The sequence below is a fragment of the Ictalurus furcatus genome, chromosome 25 (genome assembly GCF_023375685.1).
Source record: "Ictalurus furcatus strain D&B chromosome 25, Billie_1.0, whole genome shotgun sequence".
In the NCBI taxonomy this organism is placed as follows: Eukaryota; Metazoa; Chordata; class Actinopteri; order Siluriformes; family Ictaluridae; genus Ictalurus; species Ictalurus furcatus.
The window spans coordinates 7,843,612-7,866,166 of record NC_071279.1 but is presented as its reverse complement, the minus strand read 5'-3'; the positions used below and the strand labels follow the sequence as shown (position 1 = coordinate 7,866,166).

The window sequence follows — 22,555 nt, the reverse complement described above, 5'->3', positions numbered from 1 at the left end:
GTGAAATTCTCGATAACTATAGATTTTCATGAACTGAAATGTCTCTCTATTTTGCAGATCTGTTGAACCAGAAGTAAAGTTATAGCATTTTAAAGACCCCATACTTATTGTCGAAAAGCATCTAATATTTATTTAGCTTATTTAATTTTCATTTAATTTAACATGTAATAAATATAGAAATAAAAATATTGGCAAGCTAGCCATTAAAACCTCTTTATGCAGACTGTTTTACAGCCACATTTGTTAGTCTCCTCATCTATCTGAGGTTACAAATTAAGTAAAAGCATGTTCTATTGCAGCATGTTTTCTTAAAGATGTATCAAAGCATGTTATAGGGAGGAACAAAACAATTTTGTTCAAAAACTTTTCTTCATTTTTGTTTGCACAGCAAAATCTGAAGGGTTTTTCTAGCTTGCCACATATACAGTGTATGGCCAGAGGTTTGTGGACACCTGACCATCACACCCGTATGTGCTTGTTGAACATCCCATTCCAGATTTAGTCCCTCATTGCTGTTATATTAACCTCCACACCTCTTGGAAGGTGTTTCCACTAGATTTTGATGTTTGGCTGAGGGGATTTATTCATTCAAGCATAAGCGCATTAGTGAGGTCAGGCACTGATATCATGTGAGGAGGGAGTGCAGTCAGTGCTTGAGTTCATCCCAAAAGTGTTCAGGGGTTGAGATCAGGGCTCTGTTCAGGACACTCGAGTTCTTCCCCTCCAACCTTGGTAAACCATGTCTTCATGGAGCTCGCTTTGTGCACAGGTGCGTTGTCGTGCTGAAACAGGCTTGGGACTCCCGTGGAAGGAAATTGTAATGCTACACCGTATAAAGACATCCTATATAATTGTGTGCTTCCAGCTTTGTGGAAGAAGTTTCGGGAAAAACCACATATGAATGTGGTGTGAGGTCCAGGTATAGATGGTCCAGGTATGGATGTAAGGTCCTGGTAAGGCATACCTGGATGTAAGGTCCTGGTAAGGCATACCTGGATGTAAGGTCCAGCTTAGCTGAGGGGAGCTCAGCTTAATTATTTTGAAGATGAGTTTACAGTGAGTTTTGGTTCTTATCAGTCTGTGACACCATCATTGTGTGTTTTACCTTTGGCCTTGAAATGTTTAACAACACTGCTTGTGTGAAGACCCTAGCCAAGCCAGTTTGATGATCCCTTCTCCTTGACCAGTGTCGTTAATAGAAATGCATGTAACAGCCACTGAGCAGTTAGGGACGCCTGACCAGGCTGTCAGAATAGTAACTGTTCCTGACACTGTGCTTTGCTGTGACTTGTGCCCAGCAGAATCAGTGTCACACAGCCAGTCAGCTGGAGTGCGTTCCTCTTTCTGTTCGTGTGGGATTCAGCCAGCCAATAGAGAGCAGGGGATTGAGTGTGCTGGCTAACACGCTGTTGTTAGGGTACTTTGCAGCAGGCATGCTCAACATCTTCCTGATCATTTTCCACTATTTAATCTGGGACAAGTTTATTTTAAAGTTGGTTTGACAGACATTGCTTTATTGTGCAGTGTTCTGCATGTTATGTCCATTAAATGTCCCAGAATGAGCAATGATAAGTCTTTATTGGTCACATACATTATAGCACAGTGAAATTAAATTCTTCGCATACCCCAACATGCCAGGAAGTTGGGGTCAGAGTGCGGGGTCAGAGTGCAGGGTCAGGCATGATACAGCGTCCCTGGAGCAGAGAGGGTTAAGGACCTTGCTCAAGGGCCCAGCAGTGGCAGCTTGGCAGCGCTGGGGCTTGAACCCCCGACCTTCTGATCCAGAGCTTTTACCACTAAGCCACCACTGCCCCCCGAAAGGTACTTGCCGTTTCAGGCAGAATGTTTTTGCCATCGCTCGTACTGTTTGGCCTTTATCTTCAAATCTAGAAACACTGGTAGGAAATGGTTGTGAAAGTTACAGTGTTCTAACAGGCTTTTATTCCCATTTCACCCCGCAAATTAAACATGTGCATCCAAACAAGATTCCACAACACAAGCGGACTAACATCATTCTGTTTTGAATTTTTTTTGCTTCCAGCTCTAAAATGCCACTGTTGTTCTTAACAATTACATTAAGTTCTTGTTGCCCTCATCTTCCTTCACAGACCTCATTACACATTCATTCACTTTCCTTAATGCATCAGTCTGAATTGTCGACCTTGAATTGAGGAGCTCCTCAAACATGAATGCTGGCTCCTATAAAAAAAAAAACCTTTAATAAGAAAAGAGAGGAAGTGCTTAGGCAGAAAGCTTTTCATCATCCTTGTGCTTTTTAGAGGATTTCTTTCTAGCAGATTCAGCAGATTTGATCGTTTATTATGCTTTCACGGTTATTTCCAGTGCATATTTCATATGAGATTAATTTTCACGAAAAATGTTTCATATTTCACTAAAACAAATCATTGCTTCAGCCTATATTTGTGGCATTGGTAAAGTAATGTCAAATTGAGATCAGCCAATATAGTGATTAGAACAGTAGTCCTCAAACATAAGAAGGCCGTAGCACAGGATATTTGTCAGTAGTTACCAGTCTAGCAGTGATGGCGTGTGGTATAACTCTTGCCAGAAAATAGAGGGAACTCGTTGCCAACTCAGAGCATTAGTGTGGCCAGTTATTGGCACCACAGTGTAACTGCTGTGAATCATTTTCACTTGTCTTCAGGAAGCTGAGCTCCAAGCCAAGAGGAAAATGTTTTGGGCAAGCGATGTATGTAAAAATATTTCGTCGAGTTTAGGTTTGCAAAGCTCCTGCTGAATGAGACTGTATGAGACTTTAAGTATCATTAAAACAGCTTAAAAATAAAATACAAACCCTACTGTATTGCTGACTGTTTGGAAGCGCAGTTATACATTGCAATACAGTTTGTGTATTGTTGAAGAATCATATGGTATTTGTGTCATATCATCCACCCCTACTGTAAAGCAAAAAAAAATAAGTTTGAACGATTGTTTGGTCCATCAGACAAGGGTGTCGGATCAGTGGGCAGCCCTGGATGTCCTGTGGTCTCAATAATGAACATGTGAGTGCACAATGAATCCTAAAATGCCATGAAATGTTCACTTGCACATGGTACAAAACTGGGCAGCACTGGAGTTTCCTCTCAATGCTGTGCAGATCAGGCATGGGATACAGATTGGGTAGCATGCACATCACTGCTCTGTTGGAAATGCAAAGCCCTTCGTAGATTTATTTTAGCATGAACAAGCCTTTTGATTCCGAATTTTTAGCATTCGTAATTAATGCTCGTCTGTCTTAAAGCTTGGCTTCATGGTTTTTCTGTGATATCTCAGCAAGGACCTCTGCATTATTCCGACATGCTGTGTAAAAAATGTCTGTGCTCTCTTGGCTCAGTAGCGATTTGTCCAAACTTTTATTCAGTTCATTTTTGTCAGAAGTCCAGTATTTTCAGGTGTGTGCATGCGTGCACATGTGCACGCCTGTGTGTCCTCCTTTTGCCACCTGCATGAGGATTAGTAACACCTAGTAACACCATGCCCTCCAGAATTGTTGATGCCCTTTTGAGAATGAGCTGAAATTAATATTTAAACAAAGAACCCATTCAATCTGTAATGTTTAATAACAATAAATAATTAAATACTTGGGCGGTTGTGGCTCAGGTGGTAGAGCGGGTTGTCCACTAATCGTAGGGTTGGTGGTTCGATTTCCGGCCCACATGACTCCATATGCCGAACTGTCCTTGGGCAAGACACTGAACCCCAAATTGCTCCCGATGGCAAGTTAGCGCCTTGCAAGGGAGCTCTGCTACCATTGGTGTGTGAATGGGTGAATGAGAACCAGTGTAAAGCGCTTTGGATAAAAGCGCTATATGAGTGCGCCATTTACCAAATACTAATGCTTATTTCAAAACTGGTACCCTTACCATTTAATATTTTGTGATGTATGCCCTGGAGAGAGCAACAGTGCTGAGTCTCTTCCTGTATTGGAGACACTTGTAGACAAATCTCAACGCACTTCTCCATGCAAGCTAATTTTATATTAGGGTGGGGCTTGTGGACTTCCTTCTTCAATCCAGACCACCGTGTTCAAATCTGGAGGCTTTTTTGCCTATATTTGAACCATTTCCGAGTTTATTTGTGTGTTTGGCTTATCATCCTGTGTTGAAAGCTCTATCTATGGCCTGAGCCTCTTGGCAGAGACAGCCAGGTTTTCGACTGAAGTATCCAGGTACTTGGCAGAATACATTATGCCGTCAAAGAGACCCAGAACCACCAGTTCCAAATATTCAATGAGCCCCTCCATCGTTTACAATGGGGTATCAGGTGCTTTTCCGTATATTCGGACCCTTTTGTCAGCATGCATGGTCTCATCTAACCACAACACAGGATACCCAATCTTATCTAATCTAATATGACCACACTTGAATCTAATCACACTTGGTGAAGTTCAGGAGATGCTCTCAGCAAGCACTACTTTCTTGCAGACTAACAGCTTGTTAGTATAAAAGGGCAGTTTAACAGTTGAATTTGAAACAACCATAAAATCAGTTAAACCGTGTGTTTCTAAAACTGTGTTATTTAGACTCCTTTTCCTTCCTTCACCATCCTTCTTACTGTGTGGTGAGACAGTGTGCTCATGGGTTCAGTTCCTGGCAATTTTCCGTTTCAGCCATGGGAAACCTTTTGTTATGGCCCTAATTGTGCTTAATGGTACTTCTAACTGCTTATGTTTTTATATAAAAATAATTTTGGAACGTTTGTGTATATATAATTTATTTGAGACAGAAAATACTATTATTTAAATAGGTAATTCTAGCTAAATTCAATATTTTTTACAACAATGATAAATAGTTTCTCGTATTGTTTTGAGTGAAAAGTTTAAATTATTGTGTGTAATATTTATTTTAGAAAGATAGATCACCTCATAGAATTTATGAGGGATTACACCAATCAGCCGTAACATTAAAACCTTAATGCTTAATATTGTGTAGGTCCACCTTGTGCCACCAAAACAGCTCTGACCCATTGAGGTATGGACTCCACAAGACCTCTGAAGGTGTGCTGTGGTATCTGGCACCAAGACGTTAACAGCAGATTCTTTAAGTCCTGTAGGTTGAGATGTGGGGCCTTCATGGATTGCACGTCCCACAGGTGCTTGATCGGATTGAGATCTGGGGAATTTGGAGGCCAAGTCAACACCTTGAACTCTTTGTCATGTTCCTCAAACCGTTCCTGAACAGTTTTTGCAGTGCTGCAGGGAGCATCATCCTGCTGAAACAGACCACTGCCGTGAAGGGTTGTACTTGTTCTGCAGCAATGTTCAGGTAGGTGGTACGTGTCAAAGTAACATCTATATGAATTCCAAGACCCAAAGTTTCAGGACCTCAGGAATTCCAGGACCCCAGCAGAGTATTGCCCAGAGCATCACACTGCCTCTCCTGGCTTGCCTTCTTCCCATTGTGCATCCTGGTGCCATCTGTTCCTCGGGTAAGTGACGCAGACGCGCCGGGCCGTCCACGTGTTAAATGAAAACGTGATTCATCAGACCTGGCCACCTTCTTCCATTGCTCCATGGTACAGTTCTGATGCTCACGTCCCCATTGTAGGTGCTTTCTGTAGTGGACAGGGTTCAGCATGGGCACTCTGACCGGTCTGTGGTTACCCAGCCCCATACGCAGCAAGCTGTAATGCACTGTGTATACTGACACCTTTCTGTCATAACCAGCATTAAGTTTTTCAGCAGTTTGTGCTTAGCTCTTCTGTGGGATTGGACCAGATGGGCTAGCCTTCACTCTCCCCTTGCGTAAGTGAGCCTTGGGCGGTCATGACCCTGTCACTGGTTCACTGGTTGTCCTTCCTTGGACCTCTTTTGGTAGGGACTAACCACTCAATACCAGGAACACTCCACAAGACCTGTTTTGGAGATGCTCTGACCCGGTCGTCCAGCCATCACAATTTGGCTTTTGTCAAAGCCGCTCAGATCCTTATGCTTGCCCATTTTTCCTGCTTCAAACACATCAACTTTGAGAACTGGCTGTTCACTTGCTACCTAATATATCCCACCCCTTGTCAGGTTCCACTGTAGCAAGATAATCAAAATTTTTCACACCACCTGTTAGTTTTATTGTTATTGCTAATTTTAGTATATTGAAGTTTGATCAGAATTGATCACTGTGCAGTGGTAGTGTATAGCTTAAAGGATGCATGCACACACACACACAATACTCTCCATGATCTTGTAAGTTTTCATTGTATAGGAACGTAAGACATATGCATTCTTACCAACATCTGTCCTACTCCCTCCTCTTAGGTCTCGCTTTGTCTTGTTCTGGAAGAGGCTTTGCAATCTTAATGAGAAGTGCTCCCTCCTCATTCTTACTTGGATATTCATTCTCTCTCTCTCTCTCTCTCTCTCTCTCTCTCTCTCTCTCTATCAGCAGTCCATGACTCTTAACGGCTTCTCTCTGCAGGGAGACTGCAAGGCTGTTTGCTTACTACTGAGTGTGCATGTGATGCAGAGAGCAAAGGAGAGAGGTTTTGTATGTAGTAGCGTTTGTGCCGTTGTGCTGACTTGTAGACTCCTGCGTGATGAAGAGGTTTGTAACTATTGTCCTTCATGGTCTAGTCAGCCTGTCTAAGGATGAGAGCTGTGGGAAGGCGAACGTTCGACACGTGAAGAGAGCGGGCAGAAGAGCACGGACTACAGCCAAGTGGAGAAAGGTGATGCTCCGGTTTGGCCTAAAGGGTAGGAGAGGGTACTCTGCTACAATAACGTGGAGTTAATAGAGGTGGTAGCAAGGGCTTTGAGGAAAACCAAGCATGGTTAAGGTCTCAGTTTGCATCTTTTCAGAACTTCAGATGATGTCAGCTCAATGTGTCACTTGTATTGTATTCTGGCCTACAAGACCGTGTGGATGATTTCAACTCCACTCGTGATAGCCATTATTAAACTGTTTATATGGTGTTATTGAAAAGTATCTAGCATAGTCTATGTATAAGTGCATTTTAGACTCATTTTAAGGAGAAAAACTGCTATATGAACGCCAGTAAAGCTAGTACTGGCAGATTTATTGATAATTGGGACGATTTTAGAAATCTACAGCTTACCTACCTGATATACCCGTCCCATTTTGATGTAGGTATGTTTATATTCGTTATATTAGTCTTTACACAGGATTGGTTACAGTACATGCTTACAGTAGTGCAGTGCATCGATTCCAAAAGTAATACTTGACTTTAGCAGTAACACTGCTGTAACATCAGTATTAGCAGATATTTTAATGTTCTGTTGCTTGTCGGATGTTAGTTTGACACCTTTTAATGTGTATATGATAAAGCATTTATCTTACTAGGTTTTATTAAACAATATTTCTCATCTGTTTACAAATTTCATATTAAATAACAATAACCTTTTTAAAATTCATCTGCTGATCTGTAGAGCGACTAAAATGTAATGTTTTATACCAGTGACAACTTAAAAAATGAGCGCTTTTCCTAATTCGATTCTTCAGTTCTTGACACACACAGTAGTTTTTTTTTTCTTCCTCAAATCACTGAAAAACCTCCCAAGTTCTCCTAAGCCCTTGTTCTTCATTATGAAATGGACTTCGTTTAATTGCACTCAAGAGAATTGGATACTGTTATGATATTTGATGAGGGCTGATGTATTAATATTGAGGATGAGGATGGTTTTGGTGTAGACTGTGTGTTCTGTATTTTCTCATCTTTGCTGGCAGTTGTACTCGCATCATACCCATTGTTCTGATTAATCTCATCAAAGTGCCACTGTTTCTCAACCAGTCGGACATCCGGATTACACACGCTCTGTTTTTCCTTCTTCCTCTTCTGCAGAAAAATGATACACAGGGTTTTTTTGATAGGACATTTATTTTGTATTTTGCATAGAAAAGCTACTATTTGGAGACAAATAAATTTGAATACAGAACTAGGAATATGATCTGCTGTGGTAGACACTTGTTTGGAGTATGGGTTCTTACCTCCAGTCTTGCCGAGCCCTGTCCAGCACAGTTTGAAGTTTTCCCTACTGCTGATGCACCTGATCCAAATAATCAGCGAATTATTAAGGCATCAATGATGTGGGTCTGGTGTGTTGAGGGTACTGAGCCCCATGACTGGACTTGAGAGCCCCTGGTTTAGAGTAATGATGGGAAGTTGTACGCAATGTGCAGTAAATGACATGAGTGTGCCAGCCTAACACAAACCTTATCCTGAAACGTTCGACTGCTCGTGCTGTCTTAATAAGAGAATTTATTCAGGCTGTAGTTATCAATTTATTTTATTTCTCCCCCTGAATATTCTGGCCCAAATATTCGAATACTCTTTAAGTAAATGCTCAAGGCTCGATTCATTGTAATGATTGAATAAAAGAGAGACAGCATAGATTGCTAGTCATGTTCAAGACTCATGCGTGTCACATCACCCCATTAAATCTAAATAAAGTGCTTAAAATATACTTTTTCAAAAAATAAAGCTACAAATTTAGCTACGCCAAACAATCATGGAAGACTTTGGCTTTTATTGGTAGTTTTGTGGTATAAATGGTAATAAATGATGAACGACAGAACTAAATGATCAACAGGGATCAGGTTTGTACCTGAGCATGTGTTAAACTTCAAACGATGCAGAGTTTTACTTCCTGAGCTCTCATTTATGTGAGTGTTTTCTACGTTGAACGTTAACTGAGACCTTGTTTACACGTAGATTTGCATATTACTTTATACAAAGGTTTCCTGTCCACATCATTTTGAAATGGAGTTAAAAGTCCATTTCCAAATATATCAGTATATACATGTGGACAGGTCTCACTGCTTCTTCATCGTTATTTGCAGAGGTGGGTAGTAATGTGCTATATTTTATGTCGTTACATTTACTTGAGTAAACTTAGTAGAACAGTAGGTTTAACTGGCCATACTCTTAAGTCCATTTTTAATCACAGAAATGTACTTTTACTTTGCTGCATTCGATGGCGTTCCTCCGTTACTGTTAAATGTTAATGAACATTCACATCGAGTCTCTCGATACGCTGCTGTGGTCTGAATGCGGACGCAACAAACGCTCATTTATTTAGCCGCTCAGTCCTGGAAGATAATGGCCGAAGAGGGGGAAGAAGTGAGCGAGCGCGCGCACGTTAATACACCCTAATACACCCACGCAGTCTCTGTCTACACACAGTTTCTCTTCTGTTCTGTTGCGTAGTCTGTTCTTTTGTTTTCTGTTGTCTTGTTTAAATGCAGATGCTGACAAGTTTGTGGTGTTAACATGTTGTGAAAATAAAGGCAGAAACCTGTTGGGAAAATGTTTGTTTTTTGCGGTGTGTGAGAGATTTTGTGTTGAAAATGGCAGGTTGTGTGTTATTGTACCCAACACAGGACTGGGATATGCTGCTTCATCTCGAACCCAGGTTTTATATCATATAAACAGAACAGACAGACTTTGAAAGAGAGGTGTGACTTCCAGTTCTCCATGTAGTCTGAGATTCAGGATTTTTCCTTCATTTTAATCAGATCCAGTGTAACTAGTAACTTGTAGTATTCTCATTGGATACTTTATTACTCTTACTCAAGTAATTAGGGGTTCAAGTCCAAAGGGCTGATTATTATTATTATTATTATTATTATTATTATTATTATTATTCTGCCCTAAGACTGATCGTACAGACCAGACTGTAAGGCCTAGAGAGCTGAAACTTTTCAAGGCTGTAGTACTCCGGTACATTCCCTCAAAGTTTCGGCCTGATCGGCCAGATGGTGGCGCTATAGTGAGCATGTTTAGAAAAATGGCCATAACTTTTGAACCGTTTGTCCCAGACTCAACAAAATGTCTCTCTCCGGTTTCATTTTCGCCTATAAAAATTTTCCGCCATCTTGGATTTTTTTTTGTAAAATTTACTTTTGCGAACTAGTCCTAGGTTTTTCGTCCGATCGGGACCAAACGAATCTATGGAGTCTCGTTATCCAAACTTGAGGTAGCTACGGTATGTGAAAACACAGGAAGTAGGCATGGCCACTTTTGCATAAATGGCTATAACTCTTGATGGAAATGAGAAATCTTCACCAAATTTGGCATGCTTATGTTTGAGGAATATCTATGGTGGTCCAGAAAAGTTGCCATAGTTTTGCCACATGGTGGCGGTATAATACCAAAATTTTTTTAATTAGCTGTAACTATGGAACCGTTGATCCAATTGACTTCAACATTTTACATACAGTGTCTTTCTCAGTTGCCATCACTGTCTTTTAGCATGTTCACGTATGTGGAAAAACATGGCCGCCATCGGTTCATCAAGTTTCAGTAGCTACTTGACAAGGTTACCAATGGCTGATCAGAACGAAACTTGGTGGGCCTATTTGACTCTTGGTCTAAGAGGTTTGTGCAAAGTTTTAAAGAAATCGGCCACTAGGTGGCGCTATCACGATTTTTGTCGGTTTTAACTGTTGTGTATATAATGCAGTGTTTTGAACAAACATAACTAATATATAACATCATAGGCCTTCTCATTCTAAACACATTTGACAGCATTGGTGTCTGTCAAACCGAACTAGTCATAGTTTTTTTTGCTCAGCTGAAATAAACCTATTGCAGGACAATACTTTGGATGTGTTCTATCAATAGTTATCAAAAAGAAGTTAAACTTTTGATTTACCCTGGCAAGGGCACATCAAATGTTTTGAAGTGGGAGTGGCCAATTTTACTTAAATAGCTATAACTCTTGAACAAAATGACAAATTTTGACCAAACTTGGTAAACTTGTATAAGGTTTTTGTCTGATGGCACGTTTCAAAAATGAGGGAGTTTGGCCGCTTGGTGGCGCTATAATGGTAAAAAAAAAAAAAAACCCTTGAAAATAGCTGTGTAAATGGTGTGTAAATGATTGTATATTATTCAGTGTTTCATACATACACATTCTTTGTATCGTACATTAGATATCCTCATTCTGAACAACTTCACATCATGGAAGCATTGGTGTCCGTAAAACCGTTCGGTAAATATTTGAGATTATTTCAGAACCCTCATTTTGCGTAGTAGTCCTAGGTTTTTTGCTTGACTGTAATCATCCTATAACAGGATAATACTTTGGACTACTTAGATCAGTAATTATCAAAAAAAAAGTTGAGGTTTTGATTTTACTCGTAAGAGCACATATTAAAAAGTTTGAAGTGGGCGTGGCCACTTTTACTTAAATGGCTGTAACTCTTGAACAGAATGAGATATTTTCACCAAACTTGGGATACTTGCGTATAGGTTCAATCTGAGGACAATTCTTAAAAAAAAATAATATTGATTGTGACCAGCTGGTGGCGCTATAACAGAACAAAATATGAAATTGGGAGTAAATGTGGAACCATTGGTCCAATAGACTTGATAAATAAATCTTTCAAGAATTGTCCTTGTGCAAGGTCCAATCAGCATATACGAGGACAATTTCGAATCTTGAAAAACATGGCCCCCATTGGTCGAGCAATGTTCAGTAGCTATTAGACAAGCTTAATGAAGGCGATATTTCTTGAAATTATCTTGGTTTTTCTTTGATTTAGGTGCTAAAAGGATTGCACAATATTAAGTAATATCGTTTAACGTCTTTAAGGGCCCTAAAGGGCTTGAACCCCGATATTTGCTGCTTTCAACTATATTTATTAACATTATTACTTTTACTGTTACTCAGTAATTATTTTTATAAAGAGTTTTACTAGTACTTGAGAGAATGTTTTGGCTGCTATACCCAGCTCTGGTTATTTGAGCCTGATGTACTGTATACCGGTATATAATTATTGTGCATGCCTGCCTTCTGAGCGGAAAATTTACAAAGTGCTCTGAGCAGGACAGAAAGCCTGGCATTGGCAGTCAGTCTTCTCATCACATCGTGACTAGGGCTGGAAGCATGCTCATGGACATTGGACAAAACATGCAGACTGAAAAAGTCACATAAATCACCAGCACTAATAAATGAATAGATTTTAATTCTTCATTATAGTATGAAGTAAGTTCATAGTGGGGTATAATCTCTCTTATAGCTCTCTAATGTGTCGTGTATGTTTGTTAGCACCCTAGTGTTGTGAAAATCTCCTCAGGGGCTTTATTCAGATTATCTGGATTGCTAGCCAATTAGTAAAGCGTCCAGGATTGTCCGTCCTCAAGGTGCACTTTCATTTAATACCACACACACATGGAGTCAGATACAGACTGCATGCTCCATGCACGTGTATTCAGTTTTATACAACATCTGTATTATGTTGTGGCATTTGCTACTCTGCACATTCTTGTTTGCTGTGTATAAAAACCTGATTGTTTTTCTGTTGTATTTAAGCTGAAAGAGCTCTTTGTCTGCCCACACACACAAACACCTGTGATTCCTTGCCTAGAAGGTGGGGTTCTTGCCTGTGTGCAGTGGGGAGTAGCATGTATCCCCCGAGGTCTCAGACGCAATGTCCTTTTACACAGTGTATGTGTGTTAAACCGAAGGTAAAATGGTCACCTTCATGGGTTTGGAGTTTTGCCAGGTATATAAAGCAGGCATTGCAATTCTGTCAGCAAGCAAATGGTGCAGTGTTGAGCTCTTTCCATTTATTCTGGAAAGAATCAATGGGTCATTGTTCAGTCATTCTTCTGGGATAAGATCTTGTCAAGTCAGGCTTGGGTTCAGAACCGAACGGTTTTGTCTCTGGCCTACAGTTGGCGCGTTTCATCATCTCAGGTGAGTCAGGAAATGCTTTGCTAACATCTGGCCTTGTGTGTGTATATAGAAATTAGATTATCTGGTTAATTATATTTTGTTATTCCGGTTGTTTGGAATGTGTTTCTTGTGGTTCAGTTGGTTTTTGGGGCAGTACTGTTAACAGCCTGGAACTCCCTTGGGTCTTCTTGTCTCAAGCTGTGTTCTTACAGCCCACCCACTGCTTTAAGCGTGCATTTAAATCTACCTGTGCTCTGGGAATAAACAGCATCTTTGTCACTGACTGACTCAGACAAGTGAAGTAATGTAGGTCCGCAATGGCATGTTTGGTTGGACTAACCCACCATCAGCAGTAGTGGAGCCTGGACCTTAGATGTTTGGACCCCAGGGAGGCTGACGAGTGGAAGTTAGAAATGCCGTCAGAACTGCACCAACTACCTGCCAGTCATCCCTACACTTCGGCTGCTCCTCCTATGTCACAACACGCGTTCGTTCCAAACCCTGGCCTTGGTCCTGTCCTGCACATTTTTGTGCTTTGCCCGTCCTAACACACCCACTTCAACTTCGAAACAGCTGTTACTTAGCCGATATTTGAATTTGGGCGTGTTGGAGCAGGGAAAATGTTAAAACGTGTATGGTATATGGGAACCTGTAGCTATGAAATCAGGAGTAGAGTTAAAGCTGCTGCAATCAGTGTGGTGAACTTCTGAGAGACATGGCCCATACATGTGCTCTACTTGGATTTGCAGAATTAACATTGTGTGTTGCACTAAAAAATCTGCACTTTTCTGAACCACTAAATACTGGCAGGCATGTAAGTATTTTTTGTCTGGCTAATGTAGTGTTATTATGTAACCGTTTAATATGATAACAGTTCCATGTGTGCATGTGCAACAAAATTGACAGGCAGGATGGATACATAATACACAGGAGAGAAGTTTTTTTTAGTTTAAAACAGTCATAGAAACTGTGTTTTTGCTCAGACTGTGTACATCAGAATATAAAGACAGTTTATCTGACCTCAAATACAACAGCATTAAGAGGGTTTCTCCTTTCAGATATTTTTTTTTTTTTTGTTCACAGTCTGTTAACAATAAAACAGAGCCTTTGATTAATATGCAGCACCACTGAGATGTCAAGATGTTTCCTGTGCTTGTGTCTCCCTTAAATATGCAATATGATTACTTTCAATTACGCTAATGTATTTTCTGGAAGTCTTTCATTTTGGACTCGGTGACCAAGATGTCTTCCCAAAAGAAGAGTCTATATGCTAATTCTCTGTCTGCTGTTTTTATGCAAACGAAAACATGTTGTATATAATTGTTGCATTTAGTGCAAGGTTAATATAGGAACACATTCTCCCAACACTTCCTTATTACCCTAGTTATGTAAGCTAGCATGCATTTAATGTCGTGTACTTTCTCTCCATCTTTCTCGCGTTGTCTTTCAGATGATTCTGACTGTGTATTTGAGTGATGGCGAGCAGGCTCTGACGGAGGTGCCCATCACTCCAGAGACAACATGTCGTGATGTGGTGGAGTTCTGTAAGGAGCCGGGCGAGAGCGGCTGCCACCTGGCTGAAGTGTGGCGAGGCAACGGTATGCACCTGACCTACTGTAGTGTTTACGTCCTTACCTGACAATCAGAATAAGAGTACAGCCCTCTAGTGTTGTGGGGGTTTTTTTTTTAGGTTCTACTAAAGACCTGTCACTTAATAAAAGACAGTGAATTTTATGCAAACTCTTTTTTTTTTTTTTTTTTTTTTTTTGTGCTTCAGTGTTGTCATAGTCCCTGTCACAGCATGAGTGGCAGCAGTGAACAGAAAACCTGCAGACATGTTCCATTATTCTTCCCTTCATTCAGTTTTCATTTCGCTTCTTCTAATTAATAATAGCTTGTATTATGTGTGCCACCTTTCTCATACGCAAATTTCTCACGTTATAATTAAAAAAATGAAGAAATGCACCAAAAAATAGACTAGTTAGCAATGTTATCCTGTTATTTTCTTTTCCATAGTCATTTTGGCTTAAAAAAAAAAAACTACTACAGGTAATCTAGTACGGTCATTGACCTTGTTCAACAAAATGTCCTTTTATGCCTTACAAAATGTCCATCATTACGACATCATCACTAAAGCCGCCAGTAGACAGCCTGCTGTCTCTAACTCCATTACTGAAGAGTAATTGGTGGTGATTGCCCATAGCAGGCCGTTGGTTTCATTTAATATCCTGCTTTCACAGTACGTGGCCACTCGGATTTGCACAAATGCTCAGCTGACCTCACCGCGCCTTTCTCTCAGTAGTAAACCATTTCTTTTCGTAAATAACTCGTGACCTGTACAGCCAGGTTACTGATACTACGCCTAGTATCAGCGCAAAAACAAAAAATGTTCAGACCAATGTGCAGTCCATCTTTTCTTCTGTGTATTACCACTGAACCACACTCCTCAGACATTCCACCTTTATTCTTCAACAGACTGTTCTGTGTCCATGCACAAAATAGCCCATTGTATGGCTTAAGGAGATGAATAGCCTGTTTATGTGAATCTGTTAGTCCATTCTGCCTCTGATCCCACCTCTAAGCAGTGTAAAGTTCAAAAGCAGCTGATAATATGCAGGTGTGGGATCAAAAACACAGAACACAGTCCAAGTCTTCAGGAAGACGTGGTTACTGTAACCTAGCCCTGTGTTGACGGCATATCAGTGGTGGAAATAAAAGCGTCTTCAGGTGTGCTCCTGATACAAGAATGATGTTATGGAGTTGTGCCCCGACAATCCCCTTACAACGGGCATGAATATTGGGCAGATTTAGATTAATTTATCTTTTCATTATTTTTTTTTTGGTGTGTTCCTGTTGCCTTTTGGTTACGTTTCTGAGTAAATCTGGCTGGCTGGTCTGTTCTGGTTAAAACCTTTGGAGCTCGGTTAAAGCTTGAGCATTATTATTGGAGTTGAGGCAAGACCGTTATGCTGCTGTAGAGGGGAAGGGCAAAATAGAGAATCGGGACACGCACACCACAGTGATTGTTTGTGCGCTACAGGAGCAAGACACTATCCTTTACACTCTAGTGAATACTGCAGTGTTGTGCCCAGACTTTATTCTCAGTCTCATCTTTTAGATTTTTTTTACGCTACCTACGATTCAAGTAATATTCGCCAGACCTCAGCTTGTCGTCATGCAAGTAAGGCTCAGTTGCAAGCCGCTTCTTATTCACTTGCTATATAGGGTATAATCTAATCTAATTAATCACAGATAATGAAGACCTACAATTAGTGCCTTGTTAGAAATGAGAAAAATCGACATGCATTATATTAAATACATAAAGAATTAACACGGCCCTAATTTTCTCTCTCCTTCTGCTCCTAGAAGCTGGGATTTGTTTTGACTAGCGTCTTTTCTCCTCTGCATCTCCCTTTTTCCCGCCACACTGCATTCCACTGGCAGGAAGCCATGTTTGACTCTTTGATACGTGTGTGTGTGTGTGTGTGTGTGTGTGTGTGTGTGTGTTTCTCTCCCTCTCCGGGGTGAGGTGTGGCTCTCTTTCCCATCTTAACTTCTTTCTCAGGGCCCCTTAGTAAACCCCTTATTTTCAAGGGTTAGGGAAGAATGTCTGCATTTAATGTAATGGAGATGGACTCTGAGCTTTGTACTCTCGTTTAACACTTTGTTGTCTGTTCCCTGTCGATCTCTAGGCATCCTAGCGATGTTTTTCATGGAGTCTGTTTTTTTTTTTTCCCCCCCTTTGATAAAATCCACGGCTGCATCTTCTGTTGTCCCGGACTATGTGATCTTCCCTCCTTGCAGAGCGAGCAATTCCCTTTGACCACATGATGTATGAGCACCTGCAGAAGTGGGGCCCCAGGAAACAGGAAGTGAAGTTCTTCTTGCGCCACGAGGACTCGCCCACAGAGAGCAGTGAACCAGGTGAGCCTTACTTTCATATAAAGGAAGCATTGTCATGCACTTTATTTTCAGTGGCAGTTGTGGGGCAGATGTAAACTTGTATTCTCCCACAACCGAAAAAATAAATAAATCTCATTTTATGCATTTATATATGTTCAGATGCCATTTCCTCTAGTGGACACCCGTCCATGTTGCCCCCTAAGGGGAAAAAAATGTGGCCGTGTATTAAGTTTCACTCATGAGGATTGTTTTCACTTTAATCCTGATGTATCAGATTGGTTCAGTGCAGTCTGGGTCTTTAGGCAAGGGAGTGATGGTTAAGTGGTGGTTATATAATTAAGCAGCTTGCTGTATAGTTGGATTAAGTGTCCTGTCCTTTCAGGTACACACACACATTCAGAGTACCAGCCACATGTACAGTCTGGAAATTGGAACACACATCATATCATCTGCACATTCAATTTAAATGTAATCTATAGTTTTAATCTACAATTGAATAATACTAGGTTATAATGCTGGCACCTTAACCAAATGCAAATATTAAAACTTGGCATGGCATTACTTGCCCCACGGTTCTCTCAGTTCTCTCTCTTGCTCTGTCGCTCTCTCTCTTTCTCTCTTTCTTTCTCTCTTGCTCTCGCTGTTTGTGTGTGGACCATAATAAGCTGCAGTTTGAGAATTTATATGCAGTGAGCTGTAATACTGTGGGTGTTAAACCATCACTCTGTCATCAAGCCTCGGTCCTGTCCGCCTGAGCACAGCCAAAGCCACTCTCACATTTTGTCCCCCACACCACACCATCTGTCTGCTGTCCCAGCTCACAGCACTGTCTCGCTTTCCTTCTGCTCTTCATCTTTATGTATTTAGGTCCACATATCAGATTTCTGTGTTTGGGTGGCCGCCCTTAAAAGCATCACATCAGCACGACTACCCAGATTAAAGCAGAATAATCTACGTACGTTGCCTGGTCAGATTAGGAAAAGATTCAAATGTTGCAGTGCTCTAAATGTGCATGTTTTCTTTTTTTTTTCCCTCATGACAGGGAGTCAGCAGTCTCAGGAGCAGGCTAACCGAAGGACTGGAAGTAGCTCCGATAAGCACACTGAAAATGGGGTATGCGCGTCTCATATTTCTGTAATATGACCTCAGTTATCATGACCTCCAAGTTCAATCATGTGTCCTAAATCACAGTGCAGCTTTGTAGAAATTATTTCTCTTGTATTTTAGTCCATGCACCGGTTTTATAGATTGCACAGCGTTCTCATTACTGTTCTGCTGGTAAAGCGGTCTTGACATAACGCATCCAATTATCTACACATCATATGATTAATAGAGACTCTGCTGTCTGAGAGCAAGTCCATAAACTCAATGATTAAGGTCTAGGGCATGTTTCTAGCTAACCTTATGTGTCCACTTGCCAATTTTGTCAGCCCTGCCACACCACCTATCTTCTCTAATGTTTCCACATGGTTGGGTGATAGCAGTTACTAAAGGCATCAAGTAAATAATAAACCATATGAAATTGCTGTTTGCTTTTTATGTTCATCTATTTATGTTCAACAAGTGTTGTGTGTTTTAAACTGTGAAATAATGCTAGGTTAACATCTCGGATCATTCCTGAACCGCTAACGTATCAGTGAATGAAGTCTTCATGCTGAATTTTGTTGCCTGTAATTTTGAATTCCAGTCTATCCTCATCAAATTGGCTAAGCTTGTGCACTTGGATGTTTTAGGTTTTTTTTTCTTTTTCAAGTATTTTGTAAATGCCTGTGCATTTTCCCCTTTATGCCAAGAGATACCACTGCAGTTTTCTCTCTGCGCTGCACATTGTACACGACTCTCACAGACATGTGCCATATTTGCCTTCTTTCATGGGCTCTCCACAGTTTCTGCTTTTTGTTCTCGTGAGCCACTTGATTCTTAGAGCTTCCTTCAGCATCGCTCGCTTTCACTCTCTTTCTAGCCATCTGGCCCAGATTCTGGCAGAGGAAATGCTATGCTCTAGGAAGTGGAACTAATTTTACCTTAAGGGATGTGGAGGGATGCAGACCAGGAAATAATGGCCTCCTTATCGCTCAGACGATTATATAACATATTGCGATTAAGGTTGTTCCTTATACTTTCCACTTTGTTGATCTCTTTCACTCTCTTCCTCTGCATCTCTGGTATCTCCGTGTCTTGAGGGAGGGAATGACAGACTGCAGAGGACACACTTCACTTGATTTGCTTGTGGTGGTTAGCCAGGGAACTGATCAGCAAGGCTGCACTAGCTCCTGTCATTGCCGTCCAGACCCCCACCATGGTGGTGATTAGCGCATAGTGCATCCTATGATCGACAGGCACAGAGGAACTACTTACAATAGTCAGGTCAGTTTTTCATTGGTGGTTGTTCCAGCAAGGATGAGTCATTAATATCAGAAATGTATACTGCGACAGTACTGTTGCACATCATACGAGAAGCTGATCCGTTATGTACTTATCTTCATCCCAAGATATTTAGGCCCTAATACTCAGTTGTAGTCCATTATATAATTCAGAACTATTTGTACTAATCAGTGTGGGCAATGTTCATTTTTCTTTCTGCACAAGCCAACTCAAAGAGGGTAGATTTAATGTCTGATTGAATGAGCTTGCAGTCAGTGTTTATAATGATAAAAAAAAACCGTATTGTTCATCTGTAATAGAAAGCCGAAGCTAGAGGCTTTGAGCAAAAAAAGAATATCAGGCAGGCAGGTTTGTGAGAAGGGAGTCATTTGTAGATTAAGAATCTTCTCAGCCATTGGCATCAGAAAAAAAAAAAAAAAAAAGAGTAATAACACGAGTTATGGTTGTTGAGTTTTACAGATGAAGTCTTGGGTGGCCAAGGGATGTCCCTGGTTAATTTAATGAAAGAAGATATTTTCTCTTCTTTGTCAACTTTGTTTTATTGATCTGTCTGTTTGACAAAATTAACGTTACAGTTCATTACCCAGCAAATGGTGCTTCTCAGCGCTTAAACATCCTGTACGGTGCTTTGTCTTACTATGACTGATGAAGTAAGAATAAAAAGAATGAAAATAATTACAGAACATTTTAATTAAGAAAGATTACCTACAAAAATGAATATTTCAAGTAGTTTTATTAAGTGGGTTTGTTTTAAATATCCAAATCGCAAAATGCAGGACATATAAGGCACCAAATCCCAACTTTGGCCAGAAATCTTGATTGTCTGAGCCAAATGTGCTCAGACATATTAGATGTTGGGATTACTGAACTACTTCTTAATATCGGTGTCGTTTATTTTTTGACTGGTAGCTCAAACATATATATACACACACACTTTCTTTCTTTCTTTCTTTCTTTCTTTCTTTCTTTCTTTATTTATTTATATTTGCATTTCTGTTTTACACTACCAGTCAAACGTTTGGAGAAATGTTTCTCATGATCTGAAGGTGCATGATTAAATGTTTGAAATCGGTGTTGTAGACAAAAATATAATCGTGCCAACATATTCATTTCTTTCATTATAAAACTAACATTTTATTTACAAGAATTTTTTTTTTTTTAATGGATGACTTGGAGCTAAATATTCCGAAAAGCAGCCAATAAGCATCTCAGGGGGATTCCTCAAGAAATCGGTTGAGGAAAATGCCAAGAATACTTTTCTGGAAATAATAGGTAAAAAGGGGGTCTACTTTGAAGATGATAAAATACTAAATTATTTTGATTTATTTTGGATTTTTTTTTTTTTTTTATCAGAACATAATTCCCATAGTTCAATTTGTGTTACTTCAGAGTTTTGATGACTTTATTATTATTATTATTATTATTATTATTATTATTATTATTATAAAATGTGGGGGGGGATAAAGAATGAGTGTGTCTGAACTTTTGACTGGTAGTGTAAATAGGAAAGATCTTTTGCATTTTAACAAGGTTTTATTTATTATTATTATTTTTTTAATCCAATTTATCCCACATGTGTATGTAGCTTCAAGTCCAACATGGGGCTCAACTAATATAGGAATGTGATGAAGTCTTAAGGACTGTCCTTATTGCTTGCTTTTTCACCATCAAGCCCTCGTTTATCATAGGTCTACACTTTGATGACGTCACCAAAGTGCGGACTTGAGGAGGGCTGTGGAGTGTTTGGTGCCCATAGGTTTTGTCGCTTAGCTTGGCTGCTTCTCTGCGTTAGATCTTTGAGACAAGAACGACTCGGACGAAAACCAATAATTTGGTAGGTCAGGGGAGGGCCGTACACTGTATATGTACACAATCAAACTGTTGCACCTGCAGAGAACGTGAAATGGCAGCCATTACAGCATATGCCACCCTCCTTTCGTTTTTTTTGCTGCTGTTGCCTGCACTAAATACTTGCACATACATTGTCGTTATTTAAATGTAATATTTGAGTACATTTCTATTTTCTTCATATCTAGATTATTTAAGGGTGGAAAAAAAATCTGTTAAAATGTTTAAAATCACGTTCTTCTTTTAATCACTTAACTTTCACGTTTCATAGCTGAGCTGTTACTATAACAACCAAACGAGCAAATATTACTACAGTCCAACAAGGCAAATCTGAAATAAATAAGAATAGCTGTGCTTTTTGAACATAAACGCCATCGTAGACTTTCTACTGTTTGCCCTTTTGTAGGTGTTTTCAGCATAGCCTGTGAGTAGGACAAAAATTTTGTTGTTTTTTTTTAATTATGCTTTGCTGTTGCGTGACTCCTAGATGCGTAGCTTAGTAAACATCAACCCTTATAACATCCTCGTACTTAAAATAATACCTCCCAGTGCAGGGCTTAAGCAGTACCTCAGCTGAGAAAAACAGCTTAACCGTAATTCTATGTTGTGTGTGTGTTTGTGTGCAAGTTTCTCCACAGGTTGACCTCAAGGCAGACAGACAATCTATTTTGGGTTTATTGTTCAGTTGCTCCTTTATACATTTTGGGGATTACAATAGTTTTATGACATAAGAGGTCTTAAGAGGATCAGTGTCCTTGGTATGCCCCTGGTTTTGCTAAAGCGGGGCTTTTGTCTGCTCTCATCCCCTTGTATGTAGACCTGACATTTCTGAGATGATGAGGCGCGCGCGCACACACACACACACACACACACACACACACACACTTGTGCTCCCTCACACCTCTGCCCAGGGAGGGTAATCCCTGGACACATGTTCAGCGGTCTCTGTAGTGGGTGGTCTCTCTTCTCCCATTTCCTATCATTCTGCCACTCTTATGCTCTCTCTCTTTCTTCCTCTCTCTCTCTCTCTCTCGCTCTCTCTTTCTTTCTTCCTCTCTTTCTCGCTCTTTCCTGCCACGGGCCTCGTCAGTGGTGCAGTTTGAGTGGCGTTGGAGTGAAATTGCATGTGCGAGTTCTCTGTGAGTGGAAATATTTGTAATAAGTCAGCCCCTCCCTTCCTTTTCTCTTTTCCTTCCCCCGTCACTCTTCGCCATCTCTTCATCTGCACATCCTTTCACACTCAGCTGAGCAGACTTGACTTGTGTTTGCAAGGAACAGGCAGGGTTGAGGTAAGGCTGCTTTAACACTTACCGATAAATATTCTTTTAACTGCTATTCTTAAGTCGGTGTGGTCCTGCAGATTCATTTAGAGATTTTAACGGTTTAGTCGGTGACATTATTGTTGTTTTTCTTTAATAAAATTTCACACACTTGTGGAGTCGTACTTGGATTGTAGTTTGCTGATATGGTCTTGTGTAACGGTGCTCTACATGACCTGCACAACTGTAGAGCTGCAGAACTCTGGACTGTGTGGGTAGCTCAACTTTACCAGAGTTAAAGCTTTTTTTCTGTACGTGTGGGTGGCTTTGCCCTGCAGGGAGTGTATATTCTAGTCTTTGCTTTATTTTTCACAAGATCTGTCAAAAATCTCTCACTGTACCCAAGTTAGCAAGCAGAGCATACAAACATTGCAGGTAATCATAACAGCTATAGGCGGTGTGTTGTCTTTAGGTTATTAGATATTACATTTTGACATGCGTTGCTAGA

At 40.3% G+C, this 22,555-nt stretch overlaps 1 protein-coding gene across 5 annotated transcripts in view; it reads left to right on the top strand.

The window, feature by feature from the left end:
• ppp1r13bb (protein phosphatase 1, regulatory subunit 13Bb) overlaps positions 1-22,555 on the top strand; it is a 57,736-nt gene that overhangs the window by 8,133 nt on the left and 27,048 nt on the right. For 4 of the 5 annotated variants that reach the window (XM_053613625.1, XM_053613624.1, XM_053613627.1 and 1 more), the window contains exons 3-5: positions 14,103-14,250; positions 16,457-16,576; positions 17,598-17,668. In XM_053613625.1, coding sequence (XP_053469600.1) covers positions 14,103-14,250; positions 16,457-16,576; positions 17,598-17,668 — 339 coding nt within the window. The other variant, XM_053613628.1, reaches the window with a different exon arrangement.